The sequence below is a fragment of the Cornus florida genome, unplaced genomic scaffold (assembly GCF_030987335.1).
Source record: "Cornus florida cultivar Cherokee Brave unplaced genomic scaffold, ASM3098733v1 CherokeeBrave_3.0.0_Hap2_Chr10, whole genome shotgun sequence".
NCBI classification, from domain to species: domain Eukaryota; kingdom Viridiplantae; phylum Streptophyta; class Magnoliopsida; order Cornales; family Cornaceae; genus Cornus; species Cornus florida.
Genome location: NW_026775580.1, coordinates 106,118,881 through 106,146,418, shown reverse-complemented (window position 1 = coordinate 106,146,418; position 27,538 = coordinate 106,118,881). Strand labels below are relative to the sequence as shown.

General features: G+C 31.6%; 1 protein-coding gene across 3 annotated transcripts; it reads right to left on the bottom strand.

The window, feature by feature from the left end:
• Positions 1–8,194: 8,194 nt before the first annotated feature.
• LOC132276758 (F-box/FBD/LRR-repeat protein At1g13570-like) lies at positions 8,195–16,995 on the bottom strand. Of its 3 annotated transcripts, XM_059778348.1 has the most exons (6): positions 16,217–16,995; positions 15,179–15,240; positions 14,154–15,033; positions 13,902–14,045; positions 12,864–13,154; positions 8,195–8,662 (listed from the first exon to the last, which is right to left on the bottom strand). In XM_059778348.1, exons 2-6 carry the CDS (start codon positions 15,217–15,219, stop codon positions 8,642–8,644), a joined length of 1,377 nt encoding a protein of 458 aa, XP_059634331.1. In that variant the 5' UTR covers positions 15,220–15,240; positions 16,217–16,995; the 3' UTR covers positions 8,195–8,641. The 3 variants fall into 3 exon arrangements, with proteins under 3 accessions (XP_059634331.1, XP_059634329.1, XP_059634330.1); XM_059778346.1 differs by lacking the exon at positions 16,217–16,995 and having other exon boundaries at positions 15,179–16,208; XM_059778347.1 differs by lacking the exons at positions 8,195–8,662; positions 16,217–16,995 and having other exon boundaries at positions 12,692–13,154; positions 15,179–16,208.
• Between the last annotated feature and the right edge of the window lie 10,543 nt (positions 16,996–27,538).

Here is a 27,538-nt window from a genome sequence, read left to right as displayed (position 1 = left end):
AAGAAAGTTAGGGTTTACCTGAAGAGGGGAAAGACCTAACTTATTAAAAACTAAGTGATAGAAGAGATACAGAGGAAATTGAAGAGCATTAAGGTGCCCAACCGATAAGAGCAATTCGTTTTCTCCGACGCCCTCACCAGAACTAAAATCAGCACCCTTTGGGTATTCGACAATTTCTACCCTCTCTGGAATCTCAAATTACTCCATTACAGAGTTAATGGTGAACTTGATACATCGGATAAACAAAACCATTTATCTTTCTTCTTTTATGAAAACACTATCTGACCCTGAAGTAGATACTTCCGCTTGGGGTGAAAAATCATCCATCTGAATGATCGAGTCATTTGCAGATTCGAGGAGTTTAGAAACCCTAGGAGGAGGAATTCTAAGAAGAGTGGGGGACGACGAGGGTGTAGATTCAGAATCCATAATTTTATATTATTGTGGGTGGGTGAAAAACTCATGATACGAAGGAAATCAGAAAAGTGAATGAGGGACTAACCTGGAATCGCGTTGAAGCAATAAGTACAATAAACGCAGTGAAGCCAAAAGCAAGTTGCAAAGAAGCCCTTTGGTCAGAATGTCAATGGTTGCTCCTAGAAACCGCCTCTTACAAAATTGGCAACCGTACAACTTCAATTCCCTCCTAATTAGGAGCCGTAATCCAATTAAAGAGAGAATTAGGGGCAAAGTGTGGAGGGAAAAATCCCCCTCCAATAAGAGCCATCCATGTCATCACAACACAAATTTATACTTTCGATCCATTGGTATATTGTGAGAGCCCAATCCGGGGCGAGCCCAAATTGCAGAAACCCAATTCGGGTCGAACCCAAATTGAGTTGTCCTTTAGACCAAACTAGCCTTTTAGCCCATTAATCAAGCTCAGTTGGCCCAAAATGTATCCAGTCCAAACTATTTGAAGAATGAAGGACTCCTACTAAGCGAAGGATCCTACATGAAAGGAAAGTTCTACAAAAGGAAGAATTTGACATGGAGATAACTGTAAAAGGCAGTAATTTAATTAGTAAGAATTGTATATAGAATTAATTGGAGGGCAAGTAAGGCGAGTCCTACCATAATTCTACCACATTTTTGTATATAAATAAAGGTTTAGTCCTCCAATAAAGATTATCGAGTAATATACGCTTTTCTCTGAGTATTCTTATTGCTTATTTTAATTGAGTTGTATTATTTCTTTAATTTCTTTTATAGAGAGAAATTTTGCACCTACAGAGCCTTAGTCAGTGACTCCAAGTCCAAGTTCGGGTCAGAGAGTACTACACCGAGCCGGTTCGCCTATTCTTTTGGTTTTTCAATGCTACTACCAAAGGAAGACAAGTCATTGTATCTTGGGAGATAGACGACATTGAGTCGATTAACACCACAGCGGAGCGAATCTGTCTTAAGGACATAGAATCAAATTCTAGCATCAACTTTTACTCAAGTTCATTTATTTTATAGTTCTTCTTTTATTATATTAAATTATATATTATAATATATATATATATATATATATATATAAACATCATATTTTAACATAAATAATATTATAATATAGGTATATTTAGATCATATTTTGCACGACACCCTATTTATTAAATCAAGTATTATAAACAGTTGACGTCCTGACTCTTCTAATAAACTCACTCTCTCTCTCTCTCTCTCTCTCTCTCTTCAATTAAATTGAATAGACATTTCAAGTCCGGACCTCCATTATATAACAGCAGCAGCGTGCTTTTTGCTTCCTCACTAAGTACTCTCTGTCTAAAATCGACGGAAATTCTCTCCTCTCCGGCAGGTACTACTGCTTTTTCTTTATTTCAGTGGAGATCAACTATGGCGTTTATTTTACCTAATTTCTCTCTATCTCCAAACATATATACATATGTATATAATGTATACATAATTAATCGGTTCGTTTCTGTGCTCTTCTTCTCCATTTTCTCTTGTTGTTTGTGCTATGTATATTCTTTGGCAAATGTATATTGAATGGCTGTGTTTATAGATGTATTAGGTATTTTCACACACACAAACACACAGTCGGCGAGTCGGATCTTTTTTGTTGCTTTTATTACTTCATTTTATCTGTATTTTTGTGCATATTGACATGTGTGGATTTCTCGTCTGTGAATGTCTCTGTTTTCCAAATTTTCTCTCTGTGTATACATGTTGCTCATAGGTAATTTCTCTGTTCTCGCGCGCACACATTATCGATTCATTGTTGTAGTTTCATCTACTCCATTTTATCATCTTCTTTTTTGTGCATATTGATTGTGTCTGTGGATTTATTCTCTGTGAATTTCTATTTATGTATATTGTTTCTATGTCTTCTACATATATACCTACTCGTATTATGCTCATCTGATGACGACATTTCCCTAATCTCTCTCTCTATATATGTAATGTATATACGCTCATATATACATAATCTTCCTCGATCTCTCTGCTATTTTACTGATTAATTCATCATTGTATTAGGGTTCTCTTCAAAGGGGTTTCATCGTCGTCTGTTCATCGTGAAGTCATCAGTTCGGCTTTTGCTTCGAAACAGGCGTGTATGTGTATTTCTTTCTATACTTCGTGTTTAGATGTTAAAGTTAGAGTTTAGGTATAAAAAATTAGGGATTAATTTTTGTGGATTATTTGAAATAGGTGTTTATTTAATCATTCTGATACAGAACAATTAGGGTTCGTCTTTAAGAAGATGATCTCCCTAAAGCCCCCTTTGAGCGACAAATTGGGTGTCATGGGTGACCTCTCATTCTAATTCGGTGTTTTCCCACTTTTTTTGCTTTTCAATAATAACCTTATCTAACATGTTACTGTCACCATGATAATTCTAAATTTCTGGTGCTAACACATATATATATTGCATAAGCAACCTTCAGAATCATAGAAAAGTGGGCAGCAATGAGGTCAAGTAACCATTGAGGCCACACATATCCCATTCATTGGCTTAAGTGGCGAGCCACTTTATTACACATCCTAAAGGCACATTTTAGAACAAAATCGCCTTTGTAGCTGTTAAGCAGATACTTGACATCTTCAAGGACCACGCCAGATAGGCTGTCATTGGATTTACAGCCGTAGCTCCTTTCGTTCAATTTCCACCCCAGTCGATAACAACTTGATTCCTTCTCTCAGCACAAGAGTCTCAGCTAAGAAAGCTGATGTAACACGAGTTCTAAAATGAGATGCCACTCTTATTGGCCTTCCATGACAATCTTTTAAAATGAATCGCCCACCACCATAGCCTGAGGAGCAATGGAATGCCGAATTAAAATTTAGCTTTAAAAATCCATCAGGAGGGTTCCAAACTCCAGACTTAGTTACGCTCTCATATACCAACCCCTGTTCAGGAATATCTTGTAGAGCTTCCAAGAAATCACAGTATGGGAAGTATTATTTCTTGAAAATTTTAAAGGAGTTTCTTCCACCTCAAATCTCCAAGCCACTTTAGCTAAGAGAGCTTGATTGAAAACCTCCCAAATCCTTGGCTTCAACATTACTTTTCTGTTGGCGTGTGTTGTAATTTGTAGAGGAAAAGCAGCCTTAATGTGGTGTTTTATTTATTTAGTTATACTGTTCTACTTCAAATTTTCAGAATGGAGAGAGCTTCAGAAATGTGGGAACCTCTCATGGCGGAAACCATGTTTGTCGTAGCATCAGAAGCTGTAGTGGATGTGCTAGGCTATATGAAGATGCGCGGGTGGCGCGGTAGCGCGAAACTGGCTGAACAACTTTCATATTGGTTGGAGGGGACAATCCTGCAAAAGCTGCATGATTACAAGATTTACTGTAAGAATAAGAAGTAGCAGCAGTTAACTGTCTTTTAATATTTCTATTGACATACTTCCGTGGAAGAGATGGATGGAGCACCTCTCTATGTCGGTTCCCCACCTGGTACTCTAAGCTAAGCTCACTGACAATTATAGTTTAGTTTCCATAAAATTAATCGTGGTATAATCTGATTTTATATTGTGTGGTTCATGTGTATGTTGTTTAGGATTAGTTGTACTGGATTATCACCTTGCTGCCTGCCACATATGAGACACAGCCAAACCATCTTTTCTTCCAAGGTCACTGTCATTGTAGCCTTCCAGATTCAAACTATAATATTTTCCAAAAATGTGACAATATATATGGCAAACAATTTTTTTATTCTGTTTCTTATTGGGCAAGCTACAATGACCTCCCCTTTGGCTTAATTGCAACTTAACCTGAGGTTTGCCATTTTTTTGCAAAGACACCCCTATATCAAATTTTGCTATAAATTTACTTATCTACCCCTTTATTATATTGTTAAAAATAAACAAAAATATCTACAAATAAAAAATGACCATTTTGCCCACTAATATTTCCCACTATTCCTCTTTCATCTCCGTTGCTACCAACCATATATACACACACCTGCACATTACAATAGATGAAACCATGGCGGTGAGGATGGCTGGGTCTGCAACGAAGAAGGCACCGAGGTTTGGGGTTAATGTCGAGGTTGATCTCGACATGACGACGACGATGATTCTGGTTTAGCGGCAAGGACGCAATGATGCAGGTTTCCGGCATCGGAAAGAGAGCCCCTGGCCGGAATTCATCGCCTCCTGCGTATTCGACCGCCTGGACTCCCTTTCTGACGCCGGATTCTGGTTCCGACAAAACGCGACTACTTCGGTGTGAACAACAGGATCTTGATCTCCACATGCACCGCCATATCCCTCATCGAAAATCCGATCACAGACGTCAAAACCTCCACCACCGCCACTAAAATATGGCTAAATTCACTGCCAGTCTGCCACCATTAGAAACGCCCCCACCACCGCCAATTGTGGTGGTGCTAGCGATTGTTGGGAGTTTAGGTTGGTTTTGGCCTCTGCGAAATCATCTGAATCAAACCTAAGAAAAAATAGAAAATCGAGTGTAAACACATTCATCCATCGACCCAAATGTCCGAAGATCTCACTGGTAGTGTGGATCAGAGATCGATATCATGAATCAAGCTAAGATCGATATCATATATATGCCCTACAACAAACTCTGAAATTCCAACCCAATCTTTTATATATATATATATATATATATGACGGCTTGTCTGCAATTTCTTGGGTGGTTACAGTATATATATATATATATGTTGTACCCACCATCATTGAACCAAATAGATCCACCACCTAGCCATACTTCCCTTCCACATGCTTCCTCCATTGCGAGATGGCAACAAAGTAACCCAACCAATAATTAAAAATCATATTGTTGATTATGGGTAGGGGTTGCTGGTGAATTGAAGGTAATTGTGAATATAAGTGTGAATATGTGTACTTAATTTACAATTATATTTCTTCAATGTATAAAAATTGGAACCAATTCGTAACATGTGGTGTTACTGTAAACTTCAACCTCTGGTCGTGAGAGGTAGGTGAGTTAGAGAGAGAAAGATGGTCCACTGGTAGGGGGAGTTTGAGAGAGATGAGTCTGATCTCTCTTTATATACAAGGGTACTTTGGTCCATTATTATATATATATATATATATATATATATATATATTTGTTATTTAATAATAATATGGGCATTTTGGTCACTTTTTGTACAGAGGCGAGGTCTTTGCAAAATTGGTTAAACATCAGGGGAACACATTACAACAAAATGGCAAATCTTAGGTTTAGCTGCAATTAGGCCAAACTTCAGGGGAGGTCATTGTAATTTGCCCTTTCTTTTTTTGAGAAAATTTGATTGATTTAAATTTATATTTATATTAATTTACTAACATACAATAAGCGCTCTTCATAATTGGGAATTCAGTTGAATTATTTTTCTTTGTATTCTAAATTTAAGCTTAAAGTTAAAATTAAAAGCTGGGTTCAAGCTTAAAGTGAAGAAGCTTGTTAGCTTATAGGTTACAAGTTTTAGCCATATGAGTACAAGTTTGGCCCAACTTTGGTCCAACTCATATCTTTTTATTAGTAAGATTTCATCTCAGCCGTTAGATTTTAATCCATCTCAACCATTGATTTGGTAAAGTTAAGAGATAAGAATAAGCCCTACAACCAGAAGCCTACATCGGCATGTGCTCTTCAGCTCGACTAGGGCGGCATATGAATAGATAGTTAAAAGCTCGGATCAGATAAACGAACCAATCCAGATTGAAGCTCTCAACTCCCATAAGCCTTAAGTGGAAAAAAAATTGGACCGGGCCTCAATTAGCCTTATATTGGGTTGAAGCGGGCTTTAACTTCCATCCTTGTAATGGTGGGCCTACAGGAATCTTTTCAAATGGCATGTTGCCTAATCCAGTAATCGAGTAAGAAACGAAAAAAATAAATAAATAAACCTTGTAAAAAACGAAAAATTATTTACTAAAAAATACAGAAAAATTCTATTTTCTCGCCAAAATTATTATTTTATATGCTAGTTTCCTATTATGGCCAAAGTTAGAGTTGTTATTTATCCACTCTGACTAATCAGATCAAAAAACTGTATCTCAAATAAATGACACAGCAACTCGGCTAGAAGGGTTCCATTGGTTAGGTAAAACCCCGGGGCCTTGGTCGTTCTTTTAGATAGGCTTGGTTGCACATGCTAGCTTCGAAATTTTCATTCGAAAAAATCAAGGCATTAGTGCTGGAGCAACAAGTCGAAACAGAGACCTCTTCTAGTATCAGAAAACAGTCTACCGAAGTTGGCCCCAATACTATATATCATCTTTTAATTCTTATTCTCCATTTTTGCGTCATTCCTTCTCAATCTCTAATTAATACATATAAAACATAAAAGATAGATATAATCAGATTTACACAATATAAATATTGAGTATATAAAAATAATGATTTTTGTGCCCTTATCAATTAGATCACACACATTAAGTTTGAGCAAAAAATTGAAGTTATTTGATTGAAATTGAAAAAACCTGTGATGGTAAAAGTAGTTCATTGTAACCAATCATGCAGTAATGTTTATAAGAGGGCTTTGTTTTTCAGCTGTACTTTAATTTTAGTAAAAATATGTGTCACTTTTGGATTTTGAACCGCAATTATTCCAATAAAAGTGATTCGAAAATTGTGGGTTTAAAATGGAATGATGCTCGTTGAAATGTAAATTTAGAGTGACAAATGAAAATTTGTGGTAGGGACCTTGTGTGGAAATTAGTAAAATCTCCACCTAACATTGAGTTCAGGTTTGATAGGTCACCTTTGAAATTAGATTTTTTGCAAAATATATATCTTTAAAGTATTTCTTAAAATAATTTTTGAAAAGGCCCTCCATGTGAGTCTACGTCACTCAGATTATAAAATCAGAAATTCTATTATGTCCCGAAACATCCACAAAGCTTTTTGATTTTACAATATTCTAAAATAATATTTATTTTAGAAAATTTCAAAAAATTGCAATCAAATTTAAAAAATGGTTTTATTTTCTGAAAACAAATGGGATTCACTTGGATATACTATATATATATATATATATATATATATATATATATATATATATATATATATATATATATATCTTAAATATGCATTTGGACATTTTAATGTCTACATAGTGAATTTGATATTAAATAATTATATATTTAACTACTCACTGTAGACAGTAGTGATAATTTTACATTTTGAAAATCATGAACCCTAGGTTTTTGTCTTTAAGATATTTTAGTGATGCGTGATTTTATAAATGAATAATTTCACTTACCTCTTCTGAGATTAGGCGTAATTACAGAACATATTTCTTATGTTTCAAAATTTACAAAAATCCCTTTCAAGATTAGCTTCGTTGTAACACTTTTTTCTTTTGATAATAGTCAATCCCAATCAATAATGTTTTCCAATGATATAAGTCATTTTTAACATGAATTACCATAATTACCCTTACTATAATAGCAAAGACTTTTCCACCCTTGCTTTTAAGCTGAAAATTACTCACTTTATTTTTCTCTAATTCACCCCCCAAAAACTTCTTATACGGGAATCTCTTTGTATAAGGGCAGGCTTATAAGCACGCTTCTCTCTCTCTCTCTCTCTCTATCTATATATATATATATATAAGACAATATATACTAGATAAAAAAACACATCATTAAAACTATATGTGTGTGTGTATATATATATATAATACAATATATACTGGATAAAAAAAACACATCATTAAAACTATATGTGTGTATATATATATATACACACATCCCCTATTTTTGGATAAAAAAAACCTTTATTACAACCTGCCACATCATTAAAACTGTGGATGGAATGTAATTTCAACACCCTGTGACCTAATTTTCTTTCCCCCTCTGTCCCGTATTGCCTGACCTCGCCACTGCTGAACCTGCCGTCTCCGCCGCCTTGGTCTAAATATGAACCTCACCGCTACCACGCCGGGAGCAACCTTGCTCCGCCGCCTTGGTCTAAAGAGTTAAACTTCTGCTGCATGTCCTATCATGGACTTTTCCGGATCTTGTCTTTGGGTTAGGTTTGGATTGGACTTCTCCCCTTGCTTGGCTTGATAGTCTGCTAGCTCCTGTTTTCCGCCTCTTCTTTGTTGTGCTTGCCCTTTTTTTTTCCTTGTGCTGAATATATAGGAATCCTGTAAACTTGATCTTTTTTGGCGGTTTACCTCCCATTGAAGCTCCAGATGTAGATGGAATATTAATCAGTGGGGAAGAATCTCTGCCTGTAAAAAGAAAAAAGACATCCAAAGAAAACAGCTGAAGCAAGAAGAGTAAAACTAAGAAAAAGAGCAAATTAAAAGCCAAAAGGCAAGAGCATTGACATGTCGTTTATAGATATATATCCTGTACACTTAATTTTTTATGGATTTCAATTCTGATTGGTCTAAGCATGTGAATTTTGCTTAAACAGAAGTTTTTGGCGATGTACCTCCTATTGAAGCACCAGATGTAGATGAAATATTAATTAATGGGGAAGACTAGTCACTGCATGTAAAAAGAAAAAAAAGCATCCAAAGAGCACAACGGAGGCATGGTGTGTAAGGTATTATTTGATTGTATTAACTGTATTTCATTTGTTATTTCTGTTTATGATGACTATATGTCTATATGGTATATTTTATAAATTGAGTTTGATTAGTTCATTAGAAACTTTCCTGAGTCATATGATTTTATTGTCTATGTAAAAATTCCTCCAAATGCCACTCTCAGTTCATGCTTAGCTTTTTATCTAGCTTTTCATCACAGTAACGATCAAGGGGTTAAGTACTTCACCTTCAGTTCGCTTTTACGCCTTACAGGAGTATATGGAAGTCTTTCTCTGTAACTTACACTTCAGGCTTTCATGTTTCCTAGGGATCTTATTGTTGGAGTAGATTTTATTACCGTGGAGATTATGACAGTTGCTTTCATATGGTAGTTCATTTTTTTGCTGGTTCAAATAAACAAGGGATTGGTGAAATTTTCAGTTCCTTTTACTAAATTCTACATACTTCGGATGGAGAATGCTGTTAGAAAAAGAGATGCTCCGCTTTTATTTGGTCAGATAAAAGCTAAGCCTATTGGGTTTTACCAGCAGTCTGTCCAATGCAAATTTTATTGTTGCTGGTTAGGCAAAGTAAGGTTTCAAAGCATACGTTGAATTTCGCAATTTATTCATGAAATTCATCTTTTGTTTCAAATAAATTTGATCGGACTTCCTAGATTGGCTTGAATTTATTGTTGACTGACAGGGAAATGGATATCTGACTTGGGGGATCCTTACGTTCCAAAATTTTAAAGGGCTCTTTTTATCTGCCGATTATTATTATTATTTTTTTATACATATATTATTGTTTTGAAATGCTGTTATCCCTAGTAGCTTAGTTCCAGGCTTGGCATGCATTTATTTTTTCGTTTTTTGCTTTTAAAGGCTTTTTGTGTTCTTAATTTGCTGTATCTGCTCTTCTTTTTTCTTTTTTCTTTTTTTTTTTTCTCCAATTTCCCCCTCTACATGAGATACAGTGTGTACCTTGTACATTCACTTTGTCCCAATGACTTGGACTGGTGACCTCTTGAGAATTGAAAGTGGAGGAGATATCGCTCAAGCTATTGCTTGGTAGTTATATCTGCTTTACTTTTCAATAATATATCTTTGTTTTTATTAAATTAAATCTATTTTACTTGATGCATGATGTGTAAGGTATTATTGGATTGTATTAACTATGTTTTTTAAAATCAACATATGCTATTGCAATAAAATGCCTTAGGAGGGGCTGTTTGGTATATAGATTGTGTTGGGTTGTTTTGTTGTGTAATAATTTATCTTTGTTTTTATTAAATTAAATGTATTTTACTTGATGCATGATGTGTAGGTATTATTGGATTGTAGTAACTATGTTTTTTAAAATCAACCTATGCTATTGCAATCGCCTTAGGGCCTGTTTGGTATATAGATTGTGTTTGGTTGTTTTGTTGCAGGCCTGCTACAGTAACCTTTTTTTTGGGCCCACACCATTTTTGGATGGACTTGTTTTGTTGCCAGCAGTATCAAAGCAAATCGCTTTTTTGGCCCAAAAAGTGAAACACCATTTAGGTGTTTTATCATTTTTTGAATGCTGATTAGCCCAAAACATACTGTAGCGGAGGCAACAAAGTTGCCAAACTTGCAACAAATTAGGACAGGTATAAAATGAAGAAGTTGCAACAAATTAGGGTAGGTATAAAATGAAGAAGTTGCAACAAATTAGGGTTGTATCTCGCGAAGCTCTCCTCTGGCGATTAGGGCGACTTGACTGCACAGTGGCTCGGGCCTGAAAACGACGATCGATCCAAGCTTTTTTACCGGAAACCACCACCGATTTGAAGCTCTTTACTAGTTCGACAATGGTTCATCTTTGAATAAACCTGGGAAACCACCACCGATCTGAAATTCTTTACTCGTTTGACAGTGGTTCGTCTTTGAAGAAACCGGGTTTGACCCATTTTTGTTTGATTAAAGTTCAACATGTGGACTGTTTTTTTTTTTTTTTTTTTTTTTTTTTTGCAGTTTTTTGGTTGGAAATCCAGTAATGGTATGTTAATATTGTTCGATTTTGGAGTTCGTTTAAAATTTATTTGATTTTCTTTTAAAACCCTAATTCTTCTTTCAGTTTTTTTGGAAAATCAAACACAGAACTCTTCCATATGGTTTGTTTTGAGCTTATTTGTTAAAGGGAAAGTAGTATTTGTGAAAACCTTAACTTTTTCTTATTGTTTTTTTGGATGATTTACCACAAGAGTGTTGGAAGATCACAAGGAGGTCCTCTCCCTCTAAATCCTTATTGTTTAAACTCCTACAATTTTGTCTGTCCTGTTTCATCTTTGATGATGTGATCTGTGTGGTGAATATATATATATATATATATGACTTGAAGTATTAGGTAGGTTAGAAGCTTGGATCTATTGAGAATCAGAAAGGTTTCAATTTTTTGTACTTTATTTTTTTTTTTTTCTAACCTTTTCCATCTTGGATTGGAATTCTTTTGTTGATGTCTTGATGAGTTCCTTTCAACTTTTTGTGCTTTGACAAGTGTACATGTAGAACAATTCCCTACTTCAAAATGTTTACAGGGTATAAAAAAATATGATAAAATTGGGGAGTCTTTGTTTATATTTTGGTTATTTGTAGTTGATTTGCCCCCCAAATACTTCCAATACATCCTCAAATACCTTAACAGTAAATTAATTCATTGGTAGGTTTGTCAACTTGTCTGGGATGATTAATATTGTCAGCACCATGTGAATTTGCACATACACAAATGCATTATTCCTGGAACCCAACTTGTAAGGTAGTACTTCTAAGCTGATCATATTTTGTCTATTATGATTTTTTTGCTTCCCATTGTTGATTGCTGGTCATATTTTGCACACATTATACTCTTACAATGCTTATGGAGTTTTCACACGTGGAATGATTTTGCTACTCATCGAAGGCCATATTCAATTTTTCTTTTTCTTTTTTTTCCAAAAAATATTCGAAATCAGTTTGTTTGAAACCTTGAAGAAGCATGACCATTATTTGTTGGACCTGGTTGTGAAGCCTATCATACTGAGATTTATATATTTGGTAAATTGCCAAGATTTAACTATTAGGATGCTTCTTGGGGAAATGTTCTGGAAGTACAAGATCGATAGCCAGGGATCCGGAGCACCCAATGATAGCCTCATGCGGTGGGTATTCTACACACTCATCACATAATTAACATATCCTGTTTTCCTGGCATGATGTAGATTTTGATTTGGGCCTCTACTACTTGTACTTGTATTGTGTTGTAAGTTGAATAATCTTTATAAGAAGCAATTTTAAGGTTTCATCTGTTGGTCGCATAATAATTCTAAGTACAATATAAAAACCTTGGAAGCGGCCAACGTAGTATTAATTTTCTTCTATTCTGTGCTTGTTTGACTCTACATATCTATTGTCAAATTATTAGATATTTGCATATTAGAAGGATACGCGGTGTTTGTTGTTTTAAGTGCCAACTTATAAAATATTAGTGTACCAAATATTTACATATGGATGCATCCAATAGTTTTGTTCCCACAATGTATAATGGAGAATTGATTCGAGCCTTTCTCTTATTTATGTTATTGAATATTGTATTTACTATTGAATTTAAGGAAACACTAGGAAGTACTCTGTTTTTCTAACAGATAAAAAAAAAATTCAAAACGTCTTTTAGATTCAGCTTAGGGAAAAGGAAAAATAAACGATTAACAAGGAAGCCACTAAATGAAAAGGAAAATTAAATAAAATTATGATATTATAGTAAAAATAAAATTAATGAAAAAACTCTCTACTAATGCCTTTTCCCCAGGTTCAACTATTCAATATATAATACCAAATAAGCTTACAAAGGGAAGGATTTAGGAGAAATAGCTTTATACAAATAATTAAAGAATTACCAAAGCTGCTCCAATGGGTAGTTTGGTTCCAAGCTTCTTGGCGCGCTTTCTTGCTGCTTTTTTCCTTTTGGTCTCCATGAACTCCCATGGAGTTCCTATAAGAAGGGGGTGACGAGGATCAAAAGTAATCTTCTCAAGATTGACAGCACTCTTAATTAAATACATTGCAAGCTCAACATCATTTGTACATCCAACAAAACCATTGAATTCCACCACCTTGAGATACTGATGGGGCCAAGATGTAAACTCAAAATGTTTTCTTCTTTTCCCAAGGGGCTCGTACCAATGCAGCTGTAATAAGGAGGAATGGAGTCATATGGTGGGCAGACTATTAGCATACAAAACCAAATTACCAAGCATAAAATCATAATTGTTCAAGTTAAAACCACGACATTGCTAGAATCAATGGAATAGCCACCACAAGCTCCAAGGCTGTTATGCATATGACTGAAGACCATTGGCATAAAAAACCAAATTATCAAACATCAAATCACAACTGTTCAAGTTAGAATTACAACATTGCCAACTGTTCAAAGTTAGAATCACAACATTGCCAGACTAAATGGAATAACCACCCCTGGCAAAATCAATCGCGTTAGACATAAGAAAAGACTGCGTTAAAAAGGAATTCACACTGTTCTTAAAAGTAATAAGACTGAATCTAACCGGATAAGGTTTGAGACTTCAAGAGGTCCTAATTCGGGAGTTCTTAAACAACAATGAAAATAAAGCAATCTAAGAACGTGTAACATATTAAAAGATGAAGGTAGTAAAAATTAAACCAACACAGGAAACAACATAATGATAAACATTCTGTTAAAAAAAAAAAACTTGAACAATCACGAAAATAGAGCAAGCTAAGCTAAACTTTTTCCTATGAATGGTAATATTGTAATTTTGTAATAGCAATAAAGAGCAATTGATTGGAAAATTGAAAGCTTTAAGCTGAAGTCCAAAATAATCAAAATTTCCATTTGAAAATTCAATCGCAATAAACCTCGCAACTTAGAAATGAGATTGTCAAGTAAAATTTATTACCTGAACCACAAATTTAGACAAGAAAGGACATGCCTTTATCAGGGGAGCAAAAACAAGAAGGTCTTCATCATCAGCTGCACTAATTATCAACTCCAGTCGCTTGAGTTTATTTAATATAGGAAATTTCGCATCTTCAAGACTATTCTACATAAACCAAAGAAAAAGTAAATCAGCACGGCTAGGCTAAAAAGTAAAAAGAATAAAATAAAAATGAAGAGGAAGAGATCAAATGAATTAGTTAAACTTCCTAACCTCTATCATGCTTGTCATCTGCAGCTCAAGGCTTTCTAGCTGAGAAAGATAGCTTGAAATCTCCAAAAACTTATATATTAGATAATCGCAATACTCACCCCCGATAAACAAATCAATAGGTGGCTGGACATTCTTAAATGGCAAGCTTATTTTTGGTCCGAAGTACTTAAAAGACATGAGATTCATTGCAGAAATCTCAATACTTTCCACATTGAAGCAGTGAGATATCTCCAAACGCATCAAATTGAGTGATAAATCAGGTACCTTTAGATTTACGAGACCATCAGATTCTTTCACAGACAATTGTTCCAAAAATGGACAGTTCATTAAGAAGAACTCGAGAACTTGTCCGGTTACATTGATTCTTCTCAGCAGGAGATTGGTCAAGGAGTTGCAGCTAGCAAACCCATGTAGGTGATTTGTAATACCATCTGGAATAGGAAAATTGTAATCCTCTTCCTCTCTCCTATACAACAAAGTTTCTTTAAAGTCTAACTCAAGCCTTCTAACTCTCTTTTCCATTGCAAAGTTAACCCAATTGTCAATATCAAGTCTACAAGTTTCATCAAGATCAAATTGAACTCTGAATTCATCTATAGTTGGCGCGTTATGCGATTTCAAGACTTGATTAACCCAACTCAAATACAATGGCCTTTCTACTTCAACTTTCTTTTCTCTGAGTTTAATCCCATATCTTATAGGTAAGGAATCAAAGTTCAAACCAGCAATGTATGTCCACGTGTATCTCCATCTCTTTGATAACAGACTTGTTCTTCCAGCTTCTTTCATTGTCAATAGTGACAAGATTGAAACAAGTATAACATCAGGAAGTCCACTAATGTAATCCTCCAAACACAACCCTCCTTTATCATCCTTTTCACTATTCCAATTAAAGATTAAAATTTATTAATAATAATAATAATTAAAAAAAAATGTGAGATAACATAAACACCATAGTAGTGTTGAATTTTTGTAACAAAATTTCTTCATTTATTTAAGAATAAAAAATATAAAAGAGATAGTACCTTGTGTTTTGAGCACAACATGTTGAGGTGGTTTTCTCCATGGGATTTGAACTTACCGTTTTCTGCATAATTTAATATATAAAATTTGCAGAATAGCAGGAGGAGGAGAAGATGAGCCGATTAGAGATATAAAACCCAAACAAGAGAGAGAGAGAGAGCAAATTTTTTTTTTTTGTTGTTGTGTATAAACAAACAACACCAATTTTTGCTAGCTTTATTCGATGGAGAAGAAAAGAGAACAATTTTATAATAACTTGGGTCTGCACCAACTTGAAAAGTAATGTTAAATTGGGTTTCTATCAACTTGGAAAGTAATAATAATATGATTCCTGTGTCTTATTAGGATTAAGCCAACTTGATACCCTTTTTCAAATAAAAAAATATACTCAAAAAAAATTATCCAAAAATAATTATTCAAAATATACTTCCTTAATTATTCATATTGGGATGTCTTAAAAAAAAATAAAAAATATGTCCTTACTATTTTTTATAATATTTCTAAACTTTTCTTTTAACTAAAAAATTACACTAATTTTCGAGCACTATTTTATGTTATAATAAGGCATAGAACTTCACCCTTATCATTAGAATAAAAAACTATTAAAATTTCACTATTCAAAAAAAAAAGAGGTTGGATTTCTTATACAAGTCTTATTGTACTTCGTAGTAGTAATAATAATAATAATAATTGGCACGGCTGGTCCAATTTTATAGCCATTGTACCAACTTGGAAAGTACTAATGGGTTTCTACTAGAAAGTAATAATAATACGTTTCCTTTGTCTTATTAGGATTAAGACAACTTGATAGGTTCAATTTTTTAAAAGCATCTTCCGAGAAAATTTTTTTTTTTTTTATAAAAATAAAAAACAAATTTTTTAGAAAACTATATAAGACAACTTGTTCTAAAAAAAAAAAAAAAACAATCTGTTAAGAAAACTATAAGACAGTTTTAAGTTTTAACGTGATCGATCGATCACGAAATCCGATCTACAAGAAGGAAAAAGAGTACAAATTTCATGATGAAAGCACAACTTACAAGATCTTAAGGTAGATTCGCACTGCAGATGCCTCGCACTCGCAATCGCACCATAAAAATCCTGTTTGAGAGAGACAGGGAGTTGTATCTCGTATGCGGAGGGCTCTTCATGTGGTGGTGGTACTGAATTAGTACATCTGACACGCCCTGCTGCAGGCTTCTAGATCTAACCTTATAGGGTTATCATTTGTTTCAACTTTTACAAACCAACGGTTGAGATGCTTTTAAATCTAATGGCTGAAATTAAAACTTATGAGCAATGGTAACTGCAGAAGGACAGTCGTCGTGTCAGTAGCCTATTGGCTGCTTATTTTAATATATATATAAAATTTGCAGTGTTGCACCACCCCTTGCAGCAACGACCCACCATTTCTCACAAATCGTTGCCGGCATTCCAGTTCACCGACGACTCCCACTACTCCGACATCTCATTTCCCCTTATTGTACCAATTTTCGATCAACGGTGTAAAAATATTCCCACTTTTGCTGAAAAGGGTGGCAGCCGCGAAGAATTAGGGTTTCGGCGAGGGGACAGAGAGTAGGGAGTGTAGTTCGTGTGCTGGTGGAGGACGTCAGGTTGATCTCAACAAGAGGAGGCGATGGGGGAGATGTCGGTGCAGAGGAGGTCAGATGGGATGGTGGGCTTGGTGGTGGGGCGGAGGCGCGTGAGGTGGTTGATGGTGTGGAGGTGTTGGATGGTGGTGGAGAGACGATGTTGGTGGACAACACAGCCATGAGGAGGAGCAGATTTAGACCCATTGTGTAGCCATGAGGAGGAGGACACCATAACTCGTGTTTGAGCTCAATTGGCTCTGCTTTTGAATGAATGAAGGATTTATAATTTGAGGGTTGCTATCCACAGTGGCATCTCAGTCTCCTTTAGCCACTGAAACGCGCCTATCTTCTTTTTTCCAAGAATAAAGTTGTAGACTGCAATTGTGTCTTTTGTGACAGCTGCCATGTCACGGGTCATACTCACATTTTTCTGAACCATATTGTATAACAGTTTTTGAAACTTCTGACAAATGAATATCGGGTAAATACAGTGACACTTCTCAAAGTTTGTGGTAAAAAAATATTCAAAAAAAATTTATTTATTTTTTAGATAAAAATATCCCTTAAAAGTTCAAAAATGAATAAAAACACCACTTTTATATGACAAATTGACCAAATTACCCTTTAACAGTTTAATAGACTTTTTTAACTTTACAATTTAATAACTTGGACCAATCTACCCTCATGAAAAATTTATGCATAAAAAAAAGTATAAAAAAAAAACTTTATATTATTCACCTTTTTTTTTTTTTTGTTATTTACTTTATAAATGTCCAAACTTCTTAAAAATGCAAACGTTCAAAATGATTTTTTGATCCAATACATATATTTCAAATAAATTATATTTTGTTATTACTTCTTTTCTTTTTCTTTTTTATTTTTAAATTAAAATGCTTAATTCTTTCATCTAAAAAAATTAAACCAATCTATTTTTCTTAAAAATAAAAAATATGGTATCAGTAAAACTTTATGTATCTTAAATTATATATCAAATATTATGCATTTCCCAACATAAAAGGGAAAAAAATAATATAAAATAAAAATAAAAATAAAAAGGCATGCATGAAGTTAAGATGGTACATATTTACTTTTATGTTGGGAAATGCATAATATTTGATATATAATTTAAGATGCATAAAGTTATACTGGTACCATATTTTTTATTTTTAAGGAAAAGAAATTGGTTTAATTTTTTTAAATGAAATAATTAAGCATCTTAATTTAAAAATAAAAAATAAAAAGAAAAGAAGTAATAACAAAATATAATTTATTTAAAATTTATGTATTGAATCAAAAAATCATTTTAGACGTCTACATTTTTAAGAAGTTGGGACATTTATAAAGTAAATTAAAAAAAAAAAAAAAAAAACAATATGAAGTTTTTTTATCCATAAATAATTCATGAGGGTAGACTAGTCTAATTTATTAAATTGTAAAGTTAAAAAAGTCTCATAAACGGTCAAAAGGTAATTTGGTCAATTTTTCATGCAAAGGGGTGTCTGTCCATTTTTTAACCTTCAGGGGGTGTCTTTGTCCAAAAAACAGATAAGTTTTCTCTTAATGTCCTTTTACCAAACCTCAGGGGGTGTGACTGTGCTTTACCCATGAATATAATATTCTTCTACAGTTGAAATAAAAAAATCTCTGCATTTGAGGCTGGGATTTACCTTTTGATCGTCCTCTCCTAAGGATCGCCAATGCCAATAATTTATCTACAACAAACGATAGTGCAAGGAGCAATTCCACACGAGAAGGTAATCATTCAATTTTATATAGGCTACATTTTGTATATGGGTGGCAAAATGTGTCAAGAATTATTAACCCATCCATATTCATCCACTTTTTAACGTTATGGGTGAACAATATTTAATTTTAGGGTCATAATGGGTTAAGTAATTTTTAACTACTTAATTTGAGGATCAAGATGGGTTGAATATAATTAACCCTATTCAACCCATATTTCACCTATCACATAATAAACACACAATACATATCTATTCTATATTGCACTCAACTCATTTCTCTCTCTAAAATTCTCTCACTCACAATCATCTCTTTCTAAATTTGTATCTCATCAATCCCCTCTCTCTAAATTTCTCCCTATAAATTTATTCTAAAAAAAATAAATAATTAAAAAATAATTTTAAAAATTAAAAAATAATTTTAAATAATAATTAAAATTAATTTTAAATAATTTTAAAAAAATTTAAAATCTTTTGAAAAAAATAATTTAAAATAAAAAATAACTAATTTTTTTTTAAAAAAAATAAATAATAATTTTTTTCAAAATAAATAAAAAAAATTTAAAAAAATTAAAAATTAAAAATAAATAAAGAAATTTAAAAAATTAAAATATTTTTAAAAATTAATTTATATTTTTAAAAATTAAAAATAATTAGAAATAATAATTATTTTTATTGTATATAATATTAGACAACTAATTATTTTGCAAATGAATACTAATTTTAGGAAATATTATTTTAATGTAATTTAGAAAACTACCAATTTTAGAAAATAAGATTCAATATAACTTTTAGGAAATATAGTTATGAGAAATATGATTCTTCAAAGGAGAACAAAAAAAAAATGATTAATTTTTCATACAATATATAACTTTAGAAAATATTATTTCTTGGAAATATGATAATGGGAAGCTAATCCAAGCTACATCAATTTGTTGACTATAGAAAATTGACAGATGTTAATAGAACTGTTTGAATCCTTTATAACAAGAAGAAATTTCATCTATATATATATATATATATATATATATATATATATATATATATATATATAGTGTGTGTGTGTGTGTTTAAACCCTTTATCAATATATGTGTATATATACATATATATGAACCAATATATATCATGCATTTCTATTCATTATAAATTTATAAGAAAACAGAAACCGTATCATAAATCCATACGTGATTTATTAACATTTTTTTTTTCTCACATAAAAAAGTTCATTAAAACATAATAATTCATGCCTCATTAATGGTATAGATAGGGATATATAAATGCATATATTATATATGACCTAATATTTATGAAAAAAAGTCGAGTGGCCAAAAGAACATGTTTTTAATTCGATTAATTACACTATTTGATTGTTCAGATTCTTCAACTCTTTTTATATATTATATTAAAAGGATATTAAAAGTATTTTTAAATCAAATTAATTATAGTTTTTATTCTTCAGATTCTTTGGTATAAAAAAGGAAAAAAACTTTAAAATAAAAAAAAAATTATAATATTCCCATTATTTAAAAGCAAATTAACCTGTTCCTTCCCAAAAATTTCTAGAGCCTAATTCACATTATTCCAAATAGAAAAAATATATACATATTGTAAAAGGAAAAAAAAAAAGTTGGTACCAAAAAAAACACACACACACACACAACAAACAAAAAAAGAAAACTAAAAGGGAAAGGAAAAAATGTACCATTTTTTGTTTTTCAAAACACGTGCCCACCCAACTTTAGGCATTTTCTCAATTTTCAAATATTTTTTCTTATTTTAAATTTAGAAATTTTATTAACATTTATATCAACTATATGTAATGGTTAATGCCTCCAGAAAGGTTAAAACAAGAAATAAAGGAAACAAAAAGATGTTAAAAAAAAAAAAAAAAAAAAACTTATTATTTTTGTTTAAAAATAAAATAAAATACAAGCAACAAAAAGAAAACAAAAATGAAAAAAAATAAAATAGCATCATTTTTGTTTTTAAAACAGACGTTCACCAACTTCAGTTTCATAGTGACTTAAATTTTCAATGTAATATTCTTATCTATCTATACTATTTTTAAAATGTATGTATAAAAATTTAATTATTTCTATACATTTTTATATTATTTTAAATTAAAAAAATATTATTAATAGTATTTTTAAATTATGTGATGGTTCATTGTCCACAAAGTTTTTTAACATTTATTCTTCTTAAATTATGTGATGGTTCATTATCACAATATGTGTCTTGTGACTTACCTGAAACTTCATCTTTTTGTTTAATTCGGATTAAATAATGCATTACTACCTTCTTTAGCAATGGAAGTAATGCATTTGGCATTCTCATTCTTCTTCCATTTTTCATATTACGGTTCTACAATTTTCATATATATATATATATATATATATATATATATACACACATATATACACATATATACATATATATATATATATATATAGATATTTGTTTTTCATTAGCTCAATAACATTTGTACATTTTCATATATTAGTACTAAAATAAAATATCTCATTTATTTTCCTTTCTCTTTTGGCTGAAACAAGCTACCTTTTGCGCTCCTCTACATATTCTTCCTCCATAAAAAAAACAAACTGGGTACGTATGTGATTTAAAAAATGCATAGAGATTCGTATGGATCTCTGATCAAGTTGTTCATACCAAATAAAATTGCTTTATTTAATTATATATAGAAGTTTTGTTATATAAAGAAAGTACAATTTTATTGGTTGCAGTAAATTCTTGAAGATATTTGGAATTGAAGGCAACTATGACTCTCCCACTCCTACAGCAATACTAGGTAACCTTAACCTTAATTCTTACCAAGTCATTTTTTATATATGTTATTTATTAAAACTCTTCGGTTTTTTTCTTTTATCAGTATAATGTCTTTTTAAAAATATACGATATTGTTTATGGAAAAATATTACTCTCCAACTCCCACAGCAATACTAGGTAACCTTAACCTTAATTCTTATCAAGGCTTTATATATGTTATTTATTAAAACTCTTCATTTTTTTCTTTTATTAGTATAATGTCTTTTTAAAAATAAACGATACTATTTATGGAAAAATATTGGTCATTCAAGTGAAAGGTGTTTGCTTTTTCAATTCATTATCGAATTTGTGATACTTGTTTGCTACAGATTAAATTTTTTTAAAACTGAATAAATTAATTCTTCAATTATCTCGGTAAGCCTTCAGGAAGTTAGGCTCCATTTGGTATTTCTCCATTTATGGTTGAATATAACCCTTCTTACATTAAATATGAATAATGTTCAAATGGATTAGTCCTAACTAATGGATTCAGGTCAACCCATCAACATGAAGTTAGCTATAATTAACTCTAAAAGTAGTTCATTTTGGATCTTATAGTTCAAGTAAATTTTGATCAAATAGAATGAGTTCATTTTGGATCTTACAGTTCAAATATTTCATGATGGTAGTTTTTGAGGATTTAAGTGTGTTTCAATTTGATTTTAGTATTTGTAAAACAAAATATTTTTTTAGTGCATGGTGTGAATCAGATTAAATCCCATTACATTTGTTATTCAAAGTTCAAATCTTTTACATAATCTGGTTCAATAAGTTAGTTATAATCAGGTCCAAAATACTGAATATACATATGTTTTTATTTATTATTATTATTATTATTTTGTTTTTACTTTAATTGTTTATACGAATTGAAATCATAATATATCATTGTATTACATGGGGTTGTCTAAATTATAATCATATGCATTGAGTTCAATTTCGATTTTATATATATTATTCTAAAAGTATAGAGAATTTCTTAACATTTTAGTTTTTTTTTTTTTCATTTGATATATATACTTTAATTTATTGCTTTCATATATTAATATATACACATACAATAATTAGTTGATGGTTCGTATTCATAACTCTTATCTCTCCATTACTAAATTTTCATTATTTTTATGAAAGTGTAAGCTATTTCTTAACAATTTTTTTTTATTTGATATATATACTTTAATTTATTTCTTTTATTAATATACACATATACAATAATTAGTTGATGGTTCATATTTATAGATCCTATCTCTCTATTATTAAAATTTCATTATTAATAAAGCTGTAAACATTTGGTAACTAATCCTATATTTTTAGTTGATGGTTCGTATTCATAATTCATATCTCTCCATTATTAAATTTTCATTAGTTTTCTGAAAGTATAAAAAAAATTAAAAAATAAAATAAAATAATAATTAATAGGTTCACGGGTCATAACGGATTGACCCTGCCTATTTTCAATATGTTCATTTTCAAACTGTGATACCCCCTGATTTTGGAACACGGGTTGATCAAGTCCGCGCACAAAATCAGGGAATATCAAAACAATTAAAGTATTTAAATAAGCACATAATACAAAGATGAATAATAAAGAATAAATAAACCGTTGAAGAAAACTAATAAATAAATATTTTCATTAATAACTCTACAATGGTTACAATTCGGGAATCCTGTAACTGAAGAACCCCTTAACCAAAATCCACTATCTATAAATCCATTAATAATTACTGAAGTAATAATATCCTACTTTGAAATAAAATAAAAAGAATAGATAAGTCCTCTAACTGCGGATCTTCAACCTTGAGACTTAAACTTCTAATAACTTGAAAAATAAATCGTGAGTTAAACTCTACGATCAATCTCTCTCTACCAAGCCTCTGAAAACCAATAAGCAGATCATCTCTGATCAGAATCAAACCTAATAAAGTTTTTAAGTTTAATAAAGATACACATATGTATAAATAATTATATACATTATAACCGTCACTTCCATTAATAGGTTCATTAATTTGCAAAACCATTAAATCATGATTAAAACATAATCCTACCTAAACTAATCCACAATCTCCTTCTCTTTTAAAGAGAAACCTTTTAACCTTAATTTCGTTTTAAATAATTATTTAATTATTTAAATAATAAACCATAATTAAAGGAATAATTCCTTTAATCCAAAACCCTATAACCACTAATGAATGATTTTATTTATTTAAATCATAAAGCTTATACTTTGACAGTTCATCCATACCTTCTCCAATATTATTTTATTAATATATATATATAATAATATACTAACTTGTAAATACTCGATTATTTCAATTTAAGAATAACAAATTATAATCCAACCTATACATACAATAACCATAGATGAAATTTTAATCATCTAACACATAGCAATTTAATTACGCTTTGCCAATTCTTTTTTTATCTTTTTAACTTTGGCAATTCAACCATGCCATTATAAATATATTTATTTATATATCGGCAATTCAACCATGCCTCCTTTAAGTATATATTTATTTATACATTGGCAATTCAACCATGCCTCCACAAGTATATTTATTTATACATGGCAATTAAACCATGCCTCCACAAGTATATATATATTTATACTTTTAAACTTGCAATCTAATGAAGCTTCTTATGTATGTATTGTATTTATACAAATAATTAAGCAATTTATTTAAGCCTTTAGCAACTAATCCATGCGTACAATTTAGCCATGTACCACTTTTAAACTTATCAATAAGCTAAATCATACATAACCAATCTTATGCATATTATAAATATATTATTTATTTAAACAACCAGCCTATTCAGACATATCAAATATGTACAATCCTTCCCTAATAATCCTCGATTATTTAAATACTATATACAAATATATATATATATATATATATATATATATATATATATATATATATATATATCCTTCTATACGAATCATAATTTAATTAAACCTATGTGTGTACACACACACACACACATATATACACACACACACATATACACACCTCATTCCATAACAATATAATAATTTATTATATTTACTCAAAATAAATGCTACTAATCCTCGTAGTAACACTTTATGGCTTTCAGGACACCAAGAACAACTTATTTAGTGGTTGTTTTCAACCCTAACCGCTTAAAACCATTTCTAAAAATTCACCAGACCCCACAAAACCTTTTCGAGGCTCCAAACACCTGCTCACGCGCCCCTACGCGCTGCCAAACAAGCCTAAAGCTTCTGCATGTGCCTCCACGCGCCACTACAAGCAGCCATGTAGCTTCACGCCCGTACACGCGCTCTCACCGACTGCCCATGCGCCTGATTACTCTCTAGATGACGTGGTATCCTCTGGTTGGTTGGTACTCCATGTGTTTGTTGAGATGCGCTACACCGCATCATTCCTATGTTGACTAGACCCTATCTACGGTTCAGAGGCAAGCGCGAACCATGTCTCCATGCGCCGCAAAGCATTGGACCATCCGTCCTTCATCATCACATCTTAGCCTCTGAATCTGTGTGTGCACCGTAATAAAATATGTCGCGCCGCACTGGATTTCCCCTTTGATCATCAGCTAACCCTTTGTGATGCGCGCGCACCACAGTGATGTGTGTCGTGCCGCACCGAATCATACCCAATTTTGAGTGCGCTGATTACTAAACCCTACATTGGCGTTTATATATACAGTATATATATTATATTTATACACATAAATAATTGTATATATATAATTCAAAAAATATCAGAAAAATAAAAAACAAATCCAGAAAAATACAGAAAAATTTCAGAAATTATAGAAAAATTCCAGAAACCCTAATAGGTTCAAGATCAACCTATAAATTGATTTTAAAATATACATACAACACCTATACATATATCAATTTAAAATCCAAAATTAGAAAAGAATAAATATAATAATTTATGCTTTTAATTATTACGATCTAACCATGATTTTTAAACAAATAAATTTAAATCTAAATATTGATACTCAAGTTGAAATTCTTATGAGTCCTAAAAGGAAAGTTAGAGAATAATTCACCTGAAGGTTTCGAAACGAAATCGATGCTTCAAGTTTTGATTGTCTCTTCCAATTTCGGCGTCTTCTTTCTTAGATTCGGCCTCCTCTCTGTCAGCCTTCTCTTCTTCTCTCTATCTCTCTTATTTTCTAACGTGAAAAGCTTTTAACAATAAAACCTTATCTGTATATTTATACACATTAATTACCCTAATCCTATTCCTAGTAGGATTATCAAATTAAATAATAATAATAATAATAATTATCTTTAAATAATATAATAATAAACATATATTATATTACATGTATATGTATATATATATATATATATATATATATATATATATATATATATATATATCTTCCATAATTAACTATTAGTTAATTAAATCATATATCCTATATATATCCATAAATATATATCTATATATATATCTTCCATAACATGTATTAATTAATTATATTTTTATATAATTAAATATATATATTTATAATTATACAAAAATGATCATTTAAATAATCAAATAACCATGAGTCTTTATTAATTAACCTAACAAGGCTTCATCCAAGCCCAAGACCATATCTTTTGGTCCAACTTTTCTTAAGCCCAATCCAATTAATTTAAATAAATAAAATAATTAAATAAACACTTAAATTAAAATAACTAATTATATAAAGCACATAAATAAACAAGAATTTACAACTAAGTCATACCATACCAATAAAAATCAATACGCCATAATTCAATCAATAATTAAGCACACACACTACAATCAGCACATCAATAATTCACGAAATATAAATAAAATAAAACAATTAATCTAAACACTCAATAAAACAAATCAATTAAGAATTAAAATAATCACAATTAATTTAAATTAAATCAAATAAATCTTTTAAAATAAAATAAAAGTAATTAATTTTAATTAATAATTCCTTTAAATTTTAATTAATAAATCATTTAAAATATCGAGGTCACAAATCGTTCTGAACGGGTTAAATATGAGTCTTAACCCATCCATTTTCAACATAACTCAAAACTGGCTCAACCCGCCCATTTGCCACCCCTAATTTTGTGTAATCTGTGGTTATTTGCGCACTAAGTTGTTTACCTCTCCATGTTAACAAGAAGTTCCCCTTCGTTTAAGATGTACATCTTGGAATTCCAAGCAGTAGGGGTTAGTGGTTGCTGTTGACCTTTTAGTTTTCCCTGATTTCTCTTAGTTCCACTTGCACTGAAAATCCCGATGCATTATACAGTTTTTGGGGACCTAGTCTCTTTTATTCAATGGTCTTTATGAGTAACATCATTACCTTCTAGATGAATTTAATGACTCAGTGAGAGAGTTTATATCCGGGCCTTTAGGTAGTTTTATGTTTTTTTGGGATAAGTCAGTCATTGTATTAATAAGAAAAAGGCTTAAGCCTCTAGACATGTATCAAGAGGCAATCCCCAGCTATACAAAAAATCCCAGAAATTCCAAGCCCACCAGTGAATATCAACAGAAGCCTTAGTTCTATGAACCAAACAATAGCCACACCATTCAAACCACCAAAAATAAACCGAGATACCACAGCAATTGGAGCAAATATAACAGGTATTTAAAAGGTAGCAGAGCAAAACGATGAAACTCCATATAGAGATGAAACTCTATTTTAGTTTTATGTAATGAGATCTTCAAAGAGTCCCTTGAAAAATGACTAGAATCACTGAGGAAGTTTTGGACAAACCCATGCAAGTGAAGCCTTAAGTATTGTTCCAATTGCCCAGAAAATTGAAAAAAAGACCATCCATTTGCCTCTATTAGGAACAAGAACAAACTCTAGAAACCAATTTGAGTACACAGGCCCACCACCCAAACCAATGCCAACCAACCAACGATTATATAATTTGGGGACAAAGCACTGAAAAACAAACACGACTCCAGAACTAACTGTAAATAAACTTAGAAGACCATTCCTGTGAGGCAAATGAAAGGAAATAATTATGATGAAGGTTGAGCTAAGTTACCAGAAAGGGTGTGTCAATCCAACCAATGGTGTGGCCAAGTGAGAAAGAACTTGTAGGTGATGGTGTCCATATAGCTGAATAATTGGAAGTGCTCGGCGGATCAATATGGGCAAGCTCAGGAAACCTATCAACCAATTCCTCAGGGAAAGCCCAGACTCCATTCACGGTGAGTG